Genomic DNA, 18,335 nt, shown 5'->3' on the forward strand with positions numbered 1-18,335 from the left:
AAAAATGATGTTAGGCCCTGGGTTTTAGTTGGATGGGTTAAGAATCGCCCTGAGAGGTTCCCGAGGAGCTGCCGGAAGGTCCAAATTAGCACCCGTATGGGGTCATAACAGAAATGGCGCCCAAGTCAAACGTACCTCCTAGGTCTAAGTAGATTGTAATAGGAGTAAGAGAAAGCGTAAGTGCAGAAAAGCGAGGCACTTAGAAATAGCCCAAAATAGAATAAATAGACCAAAAGATCTAGTCCAAAGCTAATCTTGTCTAGTCTATATTGCAGCCAGGTCTATCGATATAGGCTCTGTATAAATGTGCAATATGAGATATAGGTATATTAGTTTTAGGATAGACATCCTTTAAGGGTCATGTGCAATCTCTAGTTGTCTTTTTTGTAACTAAGAATGTTTGTATCGACCTGTGCTTTGTTAAGAGTAAATTTTGTGTTGTCCTGTAGGGTACCCTGATATAGGATAGTTGTATGGAAAAAGTGATAGCCGTTGCGGGAACCACTATGACCGTAAGACAGAGTGTCATTTACCAGAAACTCATGAAAGCTTGTTTTTTTTAAGTATAGGAAAATATTGCCATGGGATTACTATCCAAAAAGGGGTATTTCGTTTAGTATATGTATATGTTGACTAGGGCATTTTTGGAGAATAATTTACACTCATTGAAAAAAAGTGTGTACAATAAAAATCGGTGTTGCAAATGCCAATTCAAAAATTCATCACCGAGCCAAATGTTTGTGAGTTTTAATACAACAAGCTAATGATGATTTTTGTTAAAGTGAATAATGATTGTTGGTATTGCAACACGATCAATAACTCCTAACATACAACCCCCTCTGAAAAAAAGCAGCCTATACCTCCTTATTAAATGAAAAAATTAGTTACATTAAATTTGAAAATATTATATTTAGATAGCTAAGGAATAGGAAACAGTGAATACGGTTATAAACAGGACCTTAAGTGTTTCTATATACATGACATTCACAGAAATAGTCTATATCACACGATTGACAGAATATAATAATTTTAAAGGTTTTTGATCAAGTTTTTGAAATAGCGATTTTAGCACTAGTATTTACAGTAAACACTTTTTAAGTTGCCTATAAGTGAAAATAAATTCTCACAGACAGAACCTTCTTCCAATCATAGTTATATAACTGCTAGGAAAGTATAATTTGGGACGGTAAAAAGGGGCATGCTAACGCGTTCGGCCACCAAAAGAAATTTGCCACCAGCTTTCGGTACAAATAGCGAACATCATAACCTTGCACCTAAAAAGAAAAAAATGGCCGAAAACCAAATTAATACTGCAAACTTAGATGGAACAATTAGGGACTTATCTGCTACGATTATTCAGCGGTCAGGACAGGAAAATATGAATACGCAACCTCCACCACAAGCGCATATTGGTACTGATAATGGGGCTGAGAGGTTCTCAACTCCAGACCAATCACGACAACCAACTGACAAATACCTAGAAACAAAGATGAAAAAGATCATTAGCAATGAGATAAGCGACATGAAAAGGACATTAGATACCTTAGTTAAAACCGTTCAAAGTATGAGTATGAATAATAAGGAAACAGCTTCCATGCCCAGTACTTCACGGGCTAATGAAAACATCCCTCCACCGCAGTTGCCAGAGGTGTCGAATGGGGCCTCTCATTCCAATATTCAACCACCGGGAACTGTTTCTTCTAATGGAAATTACTACCCATTACCGTTCCATAATGATATGATAAGGATTAGAGTGGACAAATTTGGCATAAACTTTGACGGGAATTCGCAGAAGCTCACTGTTGAAGAATTCATATTTAGGTTGGAAAGTCTGCAAGCCCAATATGGGATCCCATGGGACGAAATCGTTAGGGATTTTCGGGTATTAATCTCCGGACCTGTGCTAGAGTGGTTCTGGCAGACGCAAAAGATGCGCACTTTCACTTCGTGGATACAATTAAAAGACGCATTATTGGTCCAATATCGAACTACCAAATCGTCATTCGAGGCTATGCGGGATCTGGTAGAACGCAAACAGCTGGCAAATGAAAGCATTGATGCATATTTCCAAGCAATGGGTCAGCTACGGTCACGTTTAGTTCATCCTATAACAGATCAAGATATGGTCAATATGATAAAAGTTAATGTCAAGGAAAATATTAAAATGATTGTTTACCCAATGCAAATAGCCACTGTTGAGAGGTTGAGGGAGGAATGTAAAGGAGCCGAAAAGAACTTCCCAAAACGCGATTCCAGGCCGATTCAGCCTCAGCAACGTATGGGAAGGCAAGTAAACGAGGTAGTTTTCGACGAATACGACTATGAAGAGCCAAATTCCCCAGAGACAGTTGTGGAAAAAGTTTCAGCAGTGCGTCTAAACCAGCAGCAGAATCGAGTAATTGTGTGTTGGAATTGCCGAATGACAGGACATATGTTTGTAGAATGCCCATCCACAGAACGGAAACTTTTTTGTTATAGGTGCGGTAGGCCGAGGACCACAACTCCTCATTGCCCAAATTGTCAGTCGGGAAACTCCAAGAGGGGCGTGGAGACGACGGGGGAAACACGTCCGAGAGAGGACCCCGAGAATGGAGCCCAGTAAAAATAAAGCCACGACAAATCCTGGAAGAAATAAAAGAAAAAGATATATTAAATAAGGACACAGCAACATATCCCGGTCAGAGACATTATTTATCAATAGAAGATCGGCAAAAGAACTACGAAGAAACAAGGGCCAGATTTTTTGGGGAATCGTCAACTGAACCCCATGTCCCGAAACGAATATTAAAAATTCGACACAAGACTACTGAAAAACGGAAGATGAAACGATTAATGGTAGAATCAATTACTCGAGCTGAGTCAAATAAAAATGACCCCAGAATGTATGTAGAAGTCGATATAAATGGAAGAATTTTAAAAGGGTTACTAGACAGTGGGGCTTCGGTTAGTTTATTGGGAAGAGATTGTCGAGAATTGGTACAAGATTTGGGTATGGATATTATGCCTGTTTTCCATAACGTCACGACAGCTAGTGGTCGTAGTTTCAGAGTTTTGGGAAAAATAGAATGTGAGGTAGAATTCAATCAAAAACGACGATATATGACCATCTATCTATGTCCAGACCTGGAGCAAATATTGTACCTAGGAATAGATTTTTGGCAAGAGTTTGACCTTGTCCCAGAGGTATTGCAAATTAGCGAATTGGATGTAGAAAAAGTAACTGAAGAATTCGCAACTTCTAGCTCTGAACATCGGCTTAAACCACATAACCTCACAGAAGACCAAAAAGCAAAACTTAATGACGTCATAAAGGAATTCGATACGTTTGAAGAGAAAGGTTTAGGAAGAACCAAACTAGAAAAACATACCATTAAGTTGATAGAGGGGGCAGAGCCGGTGAAGGATAGACATTATCCGATGTCGCCTGCCGTCCAAGCAATTACCTACGAAGAGGTTGATAAGATGTTGCAACTAAAGGTTATAGAGGAAAGCGAGAGTCCCTGGAGCAACCGAACCACCGTGGTGAGGAAGCCCGGGAAGAATCGTTTCTGCCTCGATGCTAGGAAGTTGAATCGATTGACGGAGAAGGATGCTTATCCTCTCCAGAACATCGACGGAATCCTCAGTAGGATTGATGAAACGGTGTTTATCAGTAGTGTCGACTTGAAATTTGCCTTCTGGCAAATCGAGTTAGACGAAGACAGCAAGAAGTACACGGCCTTTACTGTACCGGGACGACCTTTGTACCAGTTTCGCGTAATGCCCTTTGGCTTATGCAATGCTGCGCAAAGATTGTGCCGGCTAATGGACAAGGTCGTCCCCAGCAGATTGAAGGAAAACGTCTTCGTCTATCTCGATGACCTCTTGGTCATTTCAAGCGACTTTGCGCAGCATTTAGAACTTTTAAAGGAAGTTGCACAATGCCTCAAAAATGCAAATTTAACCATTGGACTTAAAAAGTCACAATTCTGCTTCCAAGAGCTTAAGTACCTAGGTTTTATCATAGGGGGAGGAATGTTGAAGACAGACCCCGAAAAGGTGGAAGCCATAAAGAAGATAGCGGTACCCAGAAATCCTAGAGAAGTTCGCAGTTTCTTGGGAACGGCAGGATGGTACCGTCGGTTCATCCGAGATTTTGCGACCATCTCTGCCCCACTGACGGACATGTTAAAGAAGAACAAAAAATTCACTATGAGCAAAGAAGCCATTACAGCCTTTGACAATTTGAAAAGAGCATTAATAAGTGCCCCTGTGCTTAGACATGCAGATTTTAAGAAGAGGTTCTACATTCAGTGTGATGCCTCGGAATACGGTATCGGGGCCGTACTGTTCCAGCTGAGTGACCACGGAGACGAGCACCCGATCGCTTTTTACTCCCAGAAGTTAAACTCAAGTCAAAAAAATTACAGTGTAACCGAAAAGGAGTGTCTAGCGGCTGTTATGGCAGTGAAGAAGTTCCGACCTTATGTCGAATTAATGGACTTTACTGTCATAACAGACCATGCTAGCCTCCAATGGTTAATGAACTTGAAAGACTTGAGCGGTCGTCTCGCCCGTTGGTCACTTCAGTTACAGCATTACCGCTTCGAGATAGAGCACAGGAAGGGAAAAGACAATGTAGTGGCAGATACCTTGTCGAGGCTCCCAATGATTGAGGAACTTGAGATGGACCAAGTCCTCGACTTTGATATGAGCGAGTTCCAAAAAGATGGTTATGAAGAATTAAAAAAGACCATACTAGATAATAGAGAGAGGTTGCCAGACCTTAAGGTGGAAGAAGGATTGGTATACAAAAGGATGTTACCGAATACTGACCAGGAACTGGGGGAATATGAATGGAGATTGTGGATTCCGGAAGCCTTAACCCATGGACTTATACAAAAGGCACATGATTTGCCCACCTCAGCCCACGGTGGGATAGCAAAAACACTAGGTCGCTTAAGAGAGAAATACTATTGGCCCAATATGACGTCACAAGTGCGTCAATATGTGGGTAAGTGCACGACATGTAAAGAGACCAAAAGCACGAATTACAATACCCAAACCACCATCGGAAACGAGGTTAAAACCGAACGTCCTTTCCAAAAGCTTTATATTGATTTTTTGGGGAAATACCCTCGTTCGAAAAGTGGCAACGCTTATATTTTCATAGTAGTAGACCACTTTTCGAAGTTCGTGTTCTTGAAATCCATGAAAGAAGCGACTGCAAATAATGTAGTCAAGTTTTTGGTGGAAGAGGTATTTAGGAAGTTCGGTGTCCCAGAAACTATCCATAGTGATAATGGGGCACAATTTGTCTCCAAACAATTTAAAGATCTGATAACGGCATACCAAATAAAACATTTACAAACGGCCCCATACTCACCCCAATCGAACGCCTCAGAACGGGTTAATCAATCCGTTCTGGCGGCGATTCGTGCATATATGGAGAAAGATCATAGGGATTGGGATCTCTATTTAACGGAGATCGAATGTGCGCTGCGAACGGCAGTACATTCGGCCACCGGTGTAACACCCTTTTTTGCCTTATTCGGCTATCACATGTTCCTGAAAGGAACTGATTATGATTTGGCCAAGAAATTAAAATCTGTAACTGACCACGAGATCCTTAATATAGATAAAAGCGATCGTTTGCAGTTAATTCGGGAAAAAATTAAACAAAATATGCATAATGCATATGAAGCAAGTGCGAAAAGGTATAACCAGAGGGTCAAGGTAACGAGGTTCATGCCTGGGCAAGAAGTTTTTCGCCGAAACTATGTATTAAGCGACTTCCAAAAGAACATTAACGCGAAATTTGCGCGAAAATTCACGAAATGTAGAATATCGAAAACGATTGGCAATAACATGTATGAGCTTGAGGACCTTCAAGGTCGGCCGTTAGGTATAGCTCATGCCAAGGACCTCAAGAGGTGATAACCAACTGTGATAGGCTGTTTTATGGCAAACGAAAACGACTGTGATATTAGTATTAGTAACTATGTGCAATATAGGATAGGTATTTATTTAATTATTTGATTTAATTATACAAGTAATTATTTTTAGTGCATGTCCTATATGTCATAGTTCTAAGAAAATAAGCAAAGGAACTTACCAGCAGATCCTGGGAACAATACCAACCCAAAGCAGTCGAAACAATAAAACTCGGGCCGTCAAATCACAAGGTTGAATCCACAGGGGGTCTGGAAAATAACATATACCCAAAGTAAATGATCGCATAATTTGTCATAATTACACTATACTTCCCTAAAATATGTTTTTATGCCCGGCCAATGAGACCTCAGGGTGTGGGAGTTCCCCACGTTGGGACGCATGCCTAATTAGAATCACGATTTGTTCTTAGTTTTGCCTTGTTGGGGCGATTACCAATCCCTATCAGAGACGAACAAATCCTCCGCACACCGGTTCTTCCTGCGCAGGCTCGTAATAGCCGGAGTTTTGTTGCGGGAGGGAAATTAGTCCAGTACAACTCCAATGTTAAAAATCCATCACCCTAAAGTGGGTACCCTTTGTGAGGAATGTAATGGCTTTCACGATATCGAGGCAGGATCGTTTTCCCGGGTGGCACGACGATAGTTGAGTCCAGGGAGATAATACATAAGGAGGACATAAGCCAGTGAACTTAAAAATTCATTATTTAGCATAGATAAATGATATTATATCTGCTAAATAAATTGTTTGTTTTGTTTTTTTCCATCAAAACAATCACTATTGTGAATGGTCGGCTGGTACATGGGGAAACATACATACAAACGCCAGGTTGATTGAAAATGTGGACAAACCGCAAGGAAGGGTGTCTAACAGCAACAAGCACTCATCTGGGCTGGTTAATTATTTTTTTTTAACACGATCCTTTGCTGCTTTTTGCATGAACAATTAAATATTTCCTTTTTGTTTATGTTTTGTGTGACGACAATATGGTGGCCGCACAAAAATACACACACACATATTCCAACCGATAAAAAAATGTTGAACGTAGAGATGGAATTATGACGAAAGCCAGGTTTGCCTAATACCCCATGAAAACCTCCAGTTGTTGGTTTGATGAGGATGTGGACAATTTTTAGTTGAGTTTCTTTCCGATTGTTGATCAAAATTTGTTTTGTTATGTAGGCAGACGGAAAATTTCAATAAATGTATGTGGTGGTTGGCTGCACAAATGTTTTGATGTCAGCTGTCAACTTGAGTTTGCAGACCAGCTGTCAAATTCAACCGTACTAAACAGTACAGGGTAGCCCAAATAATTATAACTGCCAGCGCTGAATGCAAACAGTTGGTGTCATGGCGTTTGGCGTATATTTAGAAAATGGGGGATTTTAAATTCGTACGTTTGAAAGAAAGAGAAAAACGGTTGAAACTGATAGTTTACTGGAAGAATGTCTGTTTGGGAAAATTCACCTATAAAAGGTAAAAATGAAGAGAAATCATCCATATTTAAAGTGGAATTTTCTGAGTGCGGACGTAAATGTTGTGCTATTGTTGTCTATAAAACGGTAGAAAATAAAAACTTGAGTGAATAATAAAAAGACTTTGAAGGTTTAACACTTGTGACAACCAAAATTCATGCCGTAGACTACAATCAAGAAAGTGAGTGTTTTGTTTTTAAAAAAATGAAGACAAATTAAAGAGCAAAAAGATTAAGGATATTTTATTTTGTTCATAGGTAGTCCATAAATCACAGTGTGTGCCGGTGTCATACGCATAATCAGATCTCAAGTGATTTATCAAGTATTGCCGTTTATAATACTTCTAACATCAAGGTAGGAAAACGTATTGTTTCCCCTGAAATTATCAACAAAAGTTGCAAAATCAAAGAATTTAAATTTCATGCGACAATTTACGCTCCGCAACTCCATACGCTGGCAGTCTGTGGCGATACAAATTACGTAACACCCTGTTACATACACCTCTGCGTGCTGGGTGCTAAAAGACAGCTGCTTAAGTATTGTAGCAGTGTCCAGAACCCAGTTTTGACCAGCTATCAGCTGTTTGAATAAAACTGCTGTAATTGCAAGAATAGTTTCCACATCATATGGTCGTATGGCAGTTAGCAACTCAAAGTGGAATACAAAGAGTAAAACTGATATAATAATTAAGAGCGCTGCATGTGAAGCAGACTTTTAGGGTCGAGTGTGGGTCGGAGCCATCAATCGATCCAATTCTCCAAAAGTGTTCTCCGTAAGTGTTTGGTGTATTATGTTATGTGTTTGTCCTTGTTGAAATGTATCATAAAAATGATGTTAGGCCCTGGGTTTTAGTTGGATGGGTTAAGAATCGCCCTGAGAGGTTCCCGAGGAGCTGCCGGAAGGTCCAAATTAGCACCCGTATGGGGTCATAACAGATAACCATAATATATACATTGTATATTATACAATCTTTACAACTTTTTACTAACGTTCTATTGAAAACGTGTTAGTCTTCTCAACGACTACGACGATCACACAAACGTACATACATATATGCCAAATTATTGCAATGCTATTCCATTTTCCGAAATGCCTTTTCTTGAATAGGATCGTTATTTTTGAACGTAGAAGCTTGAAATTTTGCAAGGGTATGTGTTTTAGTTTTAGAATTACATTCAATCAAAAAAATTTATTTTTTTGGAGATACGTCTTCGGAAACTTATGGTGACGATATGTAATAACACGCAAAAATATGTAATAATCGAGAAAAATATTCGAATTTATCTTGTTGAATTTTTTTTTAAATATGCAAAATACGAGTTCTAGCGATCATTAGGAATATGTAAAACTAGCGGTATACTCGTTAAACCCCTAACTAAAATAATTCCGAATGGACACCAACATACAATTTTTAAATTCGTTACAAAATTACACAAAAATTATGTTTGTAACTAATTTCGGGGTCGATCATCGATAACAATTATCGTTGAGTGGCGTTGCCAGTTGTCAAAATTGATTCACGTATGGCAACTCTCAACTGAAGTTGCGAATCTCAGTTGACGAAGCGGCTGTTTTTCAGCAACCACCAATTTTCAGTTGCAGTGAACATTTTCGAAGAAACAAGAAGTAAAATAGAAGGAAAAATAAACATTTTGTTAACAATTATTGATTCTTTGTATCATTAATTAATTATTATAATTATAATGTATCAATATGGTGAAAATAACGACAAAGCAGCAGTTCGAAATATTAATTGATAAACTGATGGGTCTATCTTGTATTGCCACTAAACTTGAGTTGCGTTGTCAGTTGTCTGCGCGACTGAGACGAAATGTTGTACCATGAATGTCAACTCAACTGGGTGGTCGATAAACATGTTATCGATCAGTGTTTTTTCAAACTTGTGACCTCTATTCGCCAAAAAAAACACATTTTAAAAATAATTGCGCTTTGGATAACTCTTTTGTGTATTCTGGACAATATTTTAATACTTTGGCTGAGTTTTCGAGCAAATTTGGAAAACAACCCAAGATTGGAATATAACCTGCCCATTGAATCTTCGGATCGTCAAGTTTTATTTGCTGTCCCAAAAAATGATAAGTTCGGTGGAATTATTTTTTGATGATGAAGAAAGTGTACAGGACATTGCATCTATTAGAAGAAATTTGAGGGACAAGTCGAATCCATTGGAATTGCCATGTGCACTGTAAGCTGATGATCATGTGGAAAGATCTGTATTTGTCACCAAATTCACTGTATTTGTCACTCTTCAGGTGTTCGTGTTGGAGGTTCATGGCTGTTTAAACTATCCGCTGTGGCTTTGGTTTCACCAAAACTCCCGAACTCCTCGGGCTAAGTTTGGATTTTCACTCAGTTTATCAATTAAAATTTCGAACTGCTGCTTTGTCGTTATTTTCACCATATTGATACACAAAATTAATTAATGATGCAAAGAATCAATAATTGTTAACAAAATGTTTATTTTTCCTTCTATTTTACTTCTTGTTTCTTCGAAAATGTTCACTGCAACTGAAAATTTGTGGTTGCTGAAAAACAGCCGCTTCGTCAACTGAGATTCGCAACTTCAGTTGAGAGTTGCCATACGTGGATCAATTTTGACAACTGGCAACGCCACTCAACGATAATTGTTATCGATGATCGACCCCTGAGTGAAAATCCAAACTTAGCCCGAGGAGTTTCGGAGTTTTGGTGAAACTAAAGCCACAGCGGATGAAGCGTGGAGGTCCATTTCGGACAGTTTAAACAGCCATGAACCTCCAACACGAACACCTGAAGAGTGGCAGAGTCTGGATTCACTTTAAAGCAATGTTGAAAAAGAAAATGCCTCAAAATAAAATAAACTTCAACGACACTGTTGGTGGTCCATCACAATAAGTGAATTTATCGCCTTTGGAGCGGACAACAGCAAATCTTTTGCAAATACATTTGGTGACAAATACAGTAGGTTCAGTTTAAGTACAAATGACGAACATCCTCCATCTATATAGCCAACTACACCAGGGAATTTCGTTTTTGAATAAAAATGGTTTTTATTTTGCCTTTTTTCCTCCTCTCAACTTCGAAACGATCCAATTTTGGCACAATTTGTCCTCTATCAAGTGGACAACTTCCTTCAATACTCTCGACCATGGGACTTTTGGAAACTTCCGTCCTCCAAGAATCGCAACGCTGCGCACACTTTTAAAAGTGGGGGTATTGCTGTTGATCTGTAACTTACTTTGAAGTCATCCTTTAACGTTTCCACAACGTAAACTACTAGATGCAATGTCCTGTACATTTTCTTCATCATCAAAAAATAATTCCACCGAACTTATCATTTTTTGGGACAGCAAATAAAACTTGATGGGCAGGTTATATTCCAATCTTGGGTTGTTTTCCAAATTTGCTCGAAAACTCAGCCAAAATATTAAAATATTGTCCAGAATACACAAAAGAGTTATCCAAAGCGCAATTATTTTTAAAATGTTTTTTTTTTTTTGCGAATAGAGGTCACAAGTTTGAAAAAATACTGATCGATAACATGTTTATCGACCACCCAGTTGAGTTGACATTAATGGTACAACATTTCGTCTCAGTCGCGCAGACAACTGACAACGCAACTTAAGTTTAGTGGCAATACAAGATAGACCCATTCAAATTTCTTCGAAATTCTTCTTCTTCTCCCTTTTTTTGATGCTCCCACGTCGTTGAGAATATGAAAAGCATGGGAATGGGAAATTTTGCTCCCATGGGAATGGTCAGAATGGGGCTGTACGAGGTTGTTTTGGAAATTCGCATATATGGGTACGAAAATTACTAAACATTACTAAATTTGGAACAATTTGGATTTGGGTGAATGGGTAGCGCTGGAATTCTGAGATTTGGAATTAAGGGGTCGATTATGGATTAGGGATAGGTAATGGAAAGCAAAAATCGATTTTTCGATTTTGATTTAAAACTAAAAATGCGATTTTTCGATCTAGCGATTATTTCACTTGTCATAAAACTCGACTTTCGACTTTTTCATAACCGCAGAAAATCGATTATTCGTCGATTTTCGAGTTTTCTTTTGAAAATGTAAAACCGCCAAAACTGTAAAACCGCCAAGTCAGCAATCAATGGGCAAACTCGAAAATCGATCACAAGATAATCGATTATGCGATTTTCCCTCCAGCCAAAAGTCGACCACGATTTTTAGACTTTTAACTGCAAAAAGTCGACTAATCGATTAATCGAAAGTCGACTTACCTATCCCTATTATGGATTGCAACTCAACTGTAGTTGCGTTCCCAGATGAGAAAATCATACAATTTAAATGAGTTAAACGACAGAAATTTTTATCAAATTTATTCAACATCAGTGTTTTGAACCTTCAGATATTAATTTAATTGTAAAAAAGTATGAATTTCAATGCAGAAACGGAATTTTCTATTTTGAAATTAGCTGTCGGCAACGCTACCGGAGTTTGGTTGCTATCCATAATCGAGCCCTAAGATTACTGTTGGATTGTAGGTTTTAGGTAGTTTTGGAAATTTGGGTAAAGGGATGGGCCGGAATTTTGAAATTTGTAATTACGATTACTGTTGGAATTTAGGATTGAGGTAGTTTTGGAAATTCGTACTTATGGGCACGAAAAGTACTAAACGGTACTAAATTAATGGGCCGATTCCGTACAGCGAGTCGTGTCGCGTTGCCAGTTGCAATTTTTCCATTACGTATGGCAAAAGTCGCACGACGACGTCAAATTTTGTCGCCGTAATGTTCATTTTCCGGCGACAACAAATTAGCTGTCGCCGTTCATTTTTACTAACGAATAAAAAAAATAAAAATAACTTGTTATCGACGATTATTTTCTATCGCTGTACGTAGTGCATTTTTTAAATTTTGTCGCAGAGACGATAGACGACGCGACATGACTCGCCTCGCTGTACGGAATCGGCCCATAAGTGCAATTTGAATGAATGCTCCATCCATTCAAAAATCCTGAAATTAGGAATTTAGGGGTCGATTATGGATTGCAACTCAACTGTAGTTGCGTCGCCAGATGAGAAAATCATACAATTTAAATGAGTTAAACGACAGAAATTTTTATCAAATTTATTCAACATCATTGTTTTGAACCTTCAGATATTAATTTAATTGTAAAAAAGTATGAATTTCAATGCAGAAACGGAATTTTCAATTTTGAAATTAGCTGTCGGCAACGCAACCGGAGTTTGGTTGCTATCCATAATCGAGCCCTTAGATTAATGTTGGAGTTTGGGGTTGAAATATGCAGATAATTTTGGAAATTCGTACTTATGTGTACGGGAAGTACTAAATGGTACTAAATTTGGTATTGTTGGTAAGTCCCGGGCCACACTACAGTAATTTCACTGAAATTTTGATATGAAATTATGCGTCTCTAGATAGACGTCCATAATAGAGTAAAATCATAAAATTGCTGTAGTGGGAATTCGATTTAAGATCACCTAATTTCATGAAATTTTTTAATGATATTCACGCTAGTGTGGACCGGGACTAAGGAACTGCATTTTGCGTAGGGTAGAGAAATGGAGGTGGTTTTGGAAATACGCACAGAAAATACACGAAAAGTACTAAGTCCATATTTATATTAGGCAATTTTCATTGCGGCAATTGTCAGTTTGTCGGTGAGAGAGGGTGTTGAGAGGCAAAGGGTTACCATGCACCTCACCTCTCTCACCATCAAACTACAATTGCCGCAAGGAAAATTGCTTAATGTAAATATGGACTATCTTATACTAATTTTCGTATAGGTTGTAGGGATAGTCTTATGCCAGACTATGAAAATTTTCATTGAAAACTCTTTGTCATTTTCTTCAAAAGTTTCATTGACATCCACACACGTATATGAAATCAAATGAAAATTTTGATATTTCCCTTGCTTTACATTGGTTTGAGAGTTACGAATTTAAACACAAAGAATAATTTCAGATTACAGAACCTTGTGTACAGATTTCACCCCCTTCACACCTCTTGCCTATAAACTCATTTTCACGTACATGAACATTTTCATAGTCTGACATAACACATAGAATTGTAATTCTGATAATTGAAATGAAGGTCGCTTGCGTAGGGTTGATATGTGGATATGGTTCTACGAAAAGTACTAAACGGTGCTAACGGTACTAAATTGGGTACTGGGTTTAGGTATATTAGAGATTTTCTGAATTTTGGCATTAGGGTCACTGTTTGTGTGTAGGTTTGTGATATGGAGTCGGTTTTGGTAATACATTCTATAAGAGTATGTAAGGTACCAAAAAGAGTTAAAATTCTGAGTTTTTGTATTAGGGGTTTTTTTGATATTGAATTTTAGAAATATGTACCATAAGTATACTAAAATTATTAGGGGATCTATTATGGATAGCAACTCAACTGTAGTTGCGTTGCCAGAAGAGAAAAGCATGCAATTAAAATGAGCAAAAAGACGGAAATTTTTGTCAAATTCAATCAATATCAGTGTTTTGAACCTTCAGCTATTAATTTAATTGTAAAAAAGTATAAATTTTAATGCGGAAATAGAAAATTCTATTACTAAATTTGCTGTGGGCAACGCAACTGGAGTTGGGTTGCTATCCATAATCGACACCTAAATGAGATGTGGATTTGCTTTTGGAAGTACCTGCTATAAGTATACGAAGAACACTAAATGCTACGTAATTGGCAGTGTTGGTGCGTACGGTTGAGATGTGAATGTGGTTTTGGACATGCATAATATAAGAGTACGAAAGGTACAAAATTTAGAATTGGAAAAAACGTTTAGTTTAATATGAAAGAATATAGTGTGAATTTAAAATCTGGGGTTAGGGTTGAGATATAGAGGCGGTTTTGGAAAAGTTATAAGCTTACAAGAAGTACCAAGCAAAAGTTTGGCCAATACAATAAAACTTAACTTACATACCAAAATCGAATCATTTGGACATGATTATTAATACCCTTTTACCCAAAAGAGAGTAATCACGGCGTGCCTTAACCAAATTTAAATGGAAGGAGCTTACACCTGGGAAGTTTCAGCAGATTCTGAAACTGCAATGTTCATAGATGAGAAAAATCAAAAAACTAAAAAATCGTGAAAACCTAAAAAAAACTTTTACCACGATTTATTTAAAAAGCCCTCCGGCAATTTTTTGTTTTTTTGGTTTTTCTCATCTATGAACATTGCAGTTTCAGAAGGATCTAATCGGCTTTAACAAGGTGAAGTCAGGGGCCTAAAGGGGAGGACACACCATCATTCAAAACTTGCAGTCAACGTACTTTTACTATAATTTTCTGGCAAATAAAAACTTGTGTTTAGGTGAAAATGTTTGAAATGCATTATGTGAGGTGTTATTTAAAGATTAGGGCAGTAATCGTTCAGCTAGGCTTTGATATTAACGAAATAGGCCTCGATAACTGCCAGTTTTGGTCAGTGGGTACTATGCTTAATTACGACATTCGATTCGATCGAGTATTTGCTCGTGAATGAAAAAAGCGAACTATGAAAACCTGTGTTCTTCAAAGAGTATTATGAAAGTATATGGTACAAAATGTGTTTATTTTTAAACAAAAGCTAACAAACTAACTTATTAATGAAAAAATGTAAATATTTGCTGAAATTGTTGAATAGTATTTTGGGTAATAATTTCGGAATGAATTTGTGCTAGAAAAATGTACGAAATGATTTATTTTTGTAAAACTTTTTGTCATTGATGTAACAAACTGCTAATGCATCTACCATGGTGTAAGAAAGAAGGTGATACAAGCTTCGTTCCCGTACTTTTTAATAGTAAGACTCGTAAAAGAGAGAAAGAGAGAAAAATTTTTGTCACAAAAAAGTTTTTTTCAAAAAGTTCGGGAACGGAAAAATGGAAAATACGTGAAAAAAACTGGAACAAATGTCAAAATCGGCGTATCAGCCAATCAGACGCCGGCAACCATGTTACTATTTATTTTTTTACTCGCCCAAATTTGTCGTGTAAAAAGTTTTTAAAGAGAGCGTCATTCAGCGCCATTTTTGTTTAAAGAGAAGTGAAAATTTTACAACTTTGTTGTGTACGGGAACGCTTTTTCGAGTAAAATGTGTAAAAGTCGTAAAAATTGTAAAAACTTTTTAGTTTTGGAACATATTAACAATAATACCAACTGATGTCTTCATTTGCTGTCAAAACATATTTTTAATCAAAAATAAATAACAAATATTTCGGTTCTATAAAAAATATTTGTGTACAACATCTTTGTTTAAGCTTCGCGAATAATATTTTAACGTTTTCTTCTAACTTTTGTGGATATTTCGCGCAAAAAAAAATTGACAGCAAATGAAGACTACAACCTAACGTCAACTATTGGATCACCTTGTTAAATTCGCCTTGGCATCTACCTTAGTCCCTGTTTATACAGGGAAAGTTGATGGGAAAGAAAATTGAGTTTATGGGCGAGGGAGTAGAGAGGAGTAAGAGGGGGTACACACACCTCTGTACTGGCAAATTCTGTTTTGTTTCAACGCAAATCGGCCCGTAGATCTTTCGAAGAATTTTCCTCTCAAACACACCAAGCACTGCCTTATCTGCTTGCGCAAGTACCCATGCTTCGGAGCCATACATTAGCACGGGTAGTATCAGCGTTTTGTATAGTGTTTGCAAGATAAATTCGAATCCAAATGACACTTTTATCATTAAAAAACTACTGGAACGAAGCTATTATTATGTGTGTTCGTTTACTCAACATTTTTACAAATTGTTACTGGATGTTGTTCGTTTACTCTACAAGACAATGCAAAAGACCTTAGCCGATTACAATAAGTTACTGAACTTGTACAAATTGTTGAGTAAACGAACACACCTATTGACATGGCGGAATAAGAAGGTGTTACATCGATAACAATAATCGGTCAATTTACCACACCAAACGTCAAAATATCGCATTACTGTGAATTTCTTGTTTGCCTTTTGTATGTAATTTTATTCACAATATTGCATTTTGACAACTAATGTGATAATCAGCTGCTTTTGCCGTTGTACCTGTATTATTGTGCCATGATTATTGACTAAGAAAATTTAGCAATTTCACATTTTTTAGATTTTAAAGCGTTGTGGATAGGATTACTGCTTCAAATAAGTCAAATGCTATTTTAAAATTTATGTTTGTGTTCCATTTCGTTTAAAATATCAAAAGTAACAATCAGTTTTGAATGACAGCTTTGTTGTTGCTTGCTAGTGTGGCCGTTAATTTTTGTCATTCATCATGCAACCACAAAATATTTTGTGGTTGCTGGACGGTTGGGCAGTTATCGATAATTGTAAAAAATCGTAATTCAAAACTGACAATTGGTCTGTTCCAGTACTGCAAGAATCTACTAATTTTTACTATTTATTTCGATAACATAAAGGAAAAAATGTTATCGTAGTAAAAAATAGTAGCTTCTTGCAGGTTCTGGAACAGAGCAAATGTGTACTGGACTTTAAGTTGTGAACACCATTATTTTTGAGATGAAAATGGCGGAAATGTCAATGCTTTTCTTGGAATTTTGTACAAGTAGTTCACAGAAATGTAAAGCAGAATAAAAAATTATTTTATAAAAATAGGTCTGTACGATAACTCAAAAGTTTGTACAAATTTATACAAACTTTTAGAATATTCTTGGTCTGTTCCAGTACTGCAAGAATCTACTAATTTTTACTATTTTTTCCGATAACATAAAGGAAAAATTGTTATCGTAGTAAAAAGTAGTAGCTTCTTGCAGGTTCTGGAACATAGCATCTGTTCGATAACAAACTTGTTCAGTAAAAGAGAACTGGTAAGTCTTGCAAATAGTTGCAAGAACTTGTAAATAATTTTTTCTTGCAACGTTATGGAACAAATCGTCGGTGTCATGCTTAAGTGTTCCATACGCCATTTTTGACATTTTGAGATAAATGTACCTTGCAAGGTTTTCAACCATGCTCTTTCAGATTTTTTGGTCGGTTTTTCTCTATCTCTTATAGTTTCTGAGATATTCAGATGCCAGTATGTTCCATATCCGCTTTGTGACCCAAAAAATCTTGTCGTTTTGTTCCATATCCATGAAGCCTGGCGTATGGAACGAAACAACTTTGAACTTTTTAGTTCCATATCCATGTCGTTTGGCGTATGGAACAAAAAGAGACAAAAACGAATTGTTCCGCTCCAAAAATTATGGCGTTTGGAACAAAAAATTGCCCATTTTTGCCAAGTTACAGAAAAGTGTGGCGTATGGAACAAATTGTTTTAAAGGACTTGGTTTAAAAACTGAAGAATAATAGTTTCTAAATCCAAATATTTATACCCTACACCACTATGTGGGGAGGGTATTATAAGTTGGTTTTGGCCAAAAAGTTTGTAACGCATCGAAATAATGGTCGTAGACCCATACTTATATATACCAAAATGAATGTCTCGACGAGCTGAGTCGATCTGGCTATGTGTGTCCGTCCGTCAGTCCGTCAGTCCGTCCGTCCGTCCGTCTGTCCGTCTGTCCGTCTGTCCATCTAAACCTTGTAATCACGCTACAGGTCGCAATTTTGATCGGATCGTCACGAAATTTTGGATGTTGATGGGGGTCCCGGAGGGGAAGAAGCCTATTGATTTTGGTGATGGTCGGATAATATTTAGGGGTCGGAATGGGCAAAAAACTTATGTGGATAAAAAGACAACGTTTTTTCCAAAGCGAATATCTCAGCTTCAATATGGGGTATACCAAAAGCAGAACCTGACCATGAAAGTAGAAAATATCACCTTTCTACTGATGTAAAGTAGGTGCTCGTAGCTGATCAAACAACGAAGATATCACAATAGTCGCAAATAAAACCCAAATTTTCATTTTTGCGATTTTAATTATAATGACGAATATCACAGCTTTGGTTGGGGACTTTCCAAAAGCAAAGCCTGGCTATGAAAGTAGAAGATCCCATCTAT

The 18,335-nt window shown here is 37.4% G+C and overlaps 1 protein-coding gene across 1 annotated transcript; it reads right to left on the reverse strand.

The window, feature by feature from the left end:
- Window positions 1-884: 884 nt before the first annotated feature.
- Window positions 885-7,184, reverse strand: LOC141390295 (uncharacterized). The gene is made up of 4 exons (XM_073963209.1): window positions 6,095-7,184; window positions 2,177-2,622; window positions 1,543-2,105; window positions 885-1,477 (listed from the first exon to the last, which is right to left on the reverse strand). Exons 1-3 carry the CDS (start codon window positions 6,217-6,219, stop codon window positions 2,101-2,103), a joined length of 576 nt encoding a protein of 191 aa, XP_073819310.1. The 5' UTR covers window positions 6,220-7,184; the 3' UTR covers window positions 885-1,477; window positions 1,543-2,100.
- Window positions 7,185-18,335: the final 11,151 nt, after the last annotated feature.

The sequence above is a fragment of the Musca autumnalis genome, unplaced genomic scaffold (assembly GCF_047663935.1).
Source record: "Musca autumnalis isolate F117 unplaced genomic scaffold, ASM4766393v1 scaffold_1, whole genome shotgun sequence".
NCBI lineage: Eukaryota > Metazoa > Arthropoda > Insecta > Diptera > Muscidae > Musca > Musca autumnalis.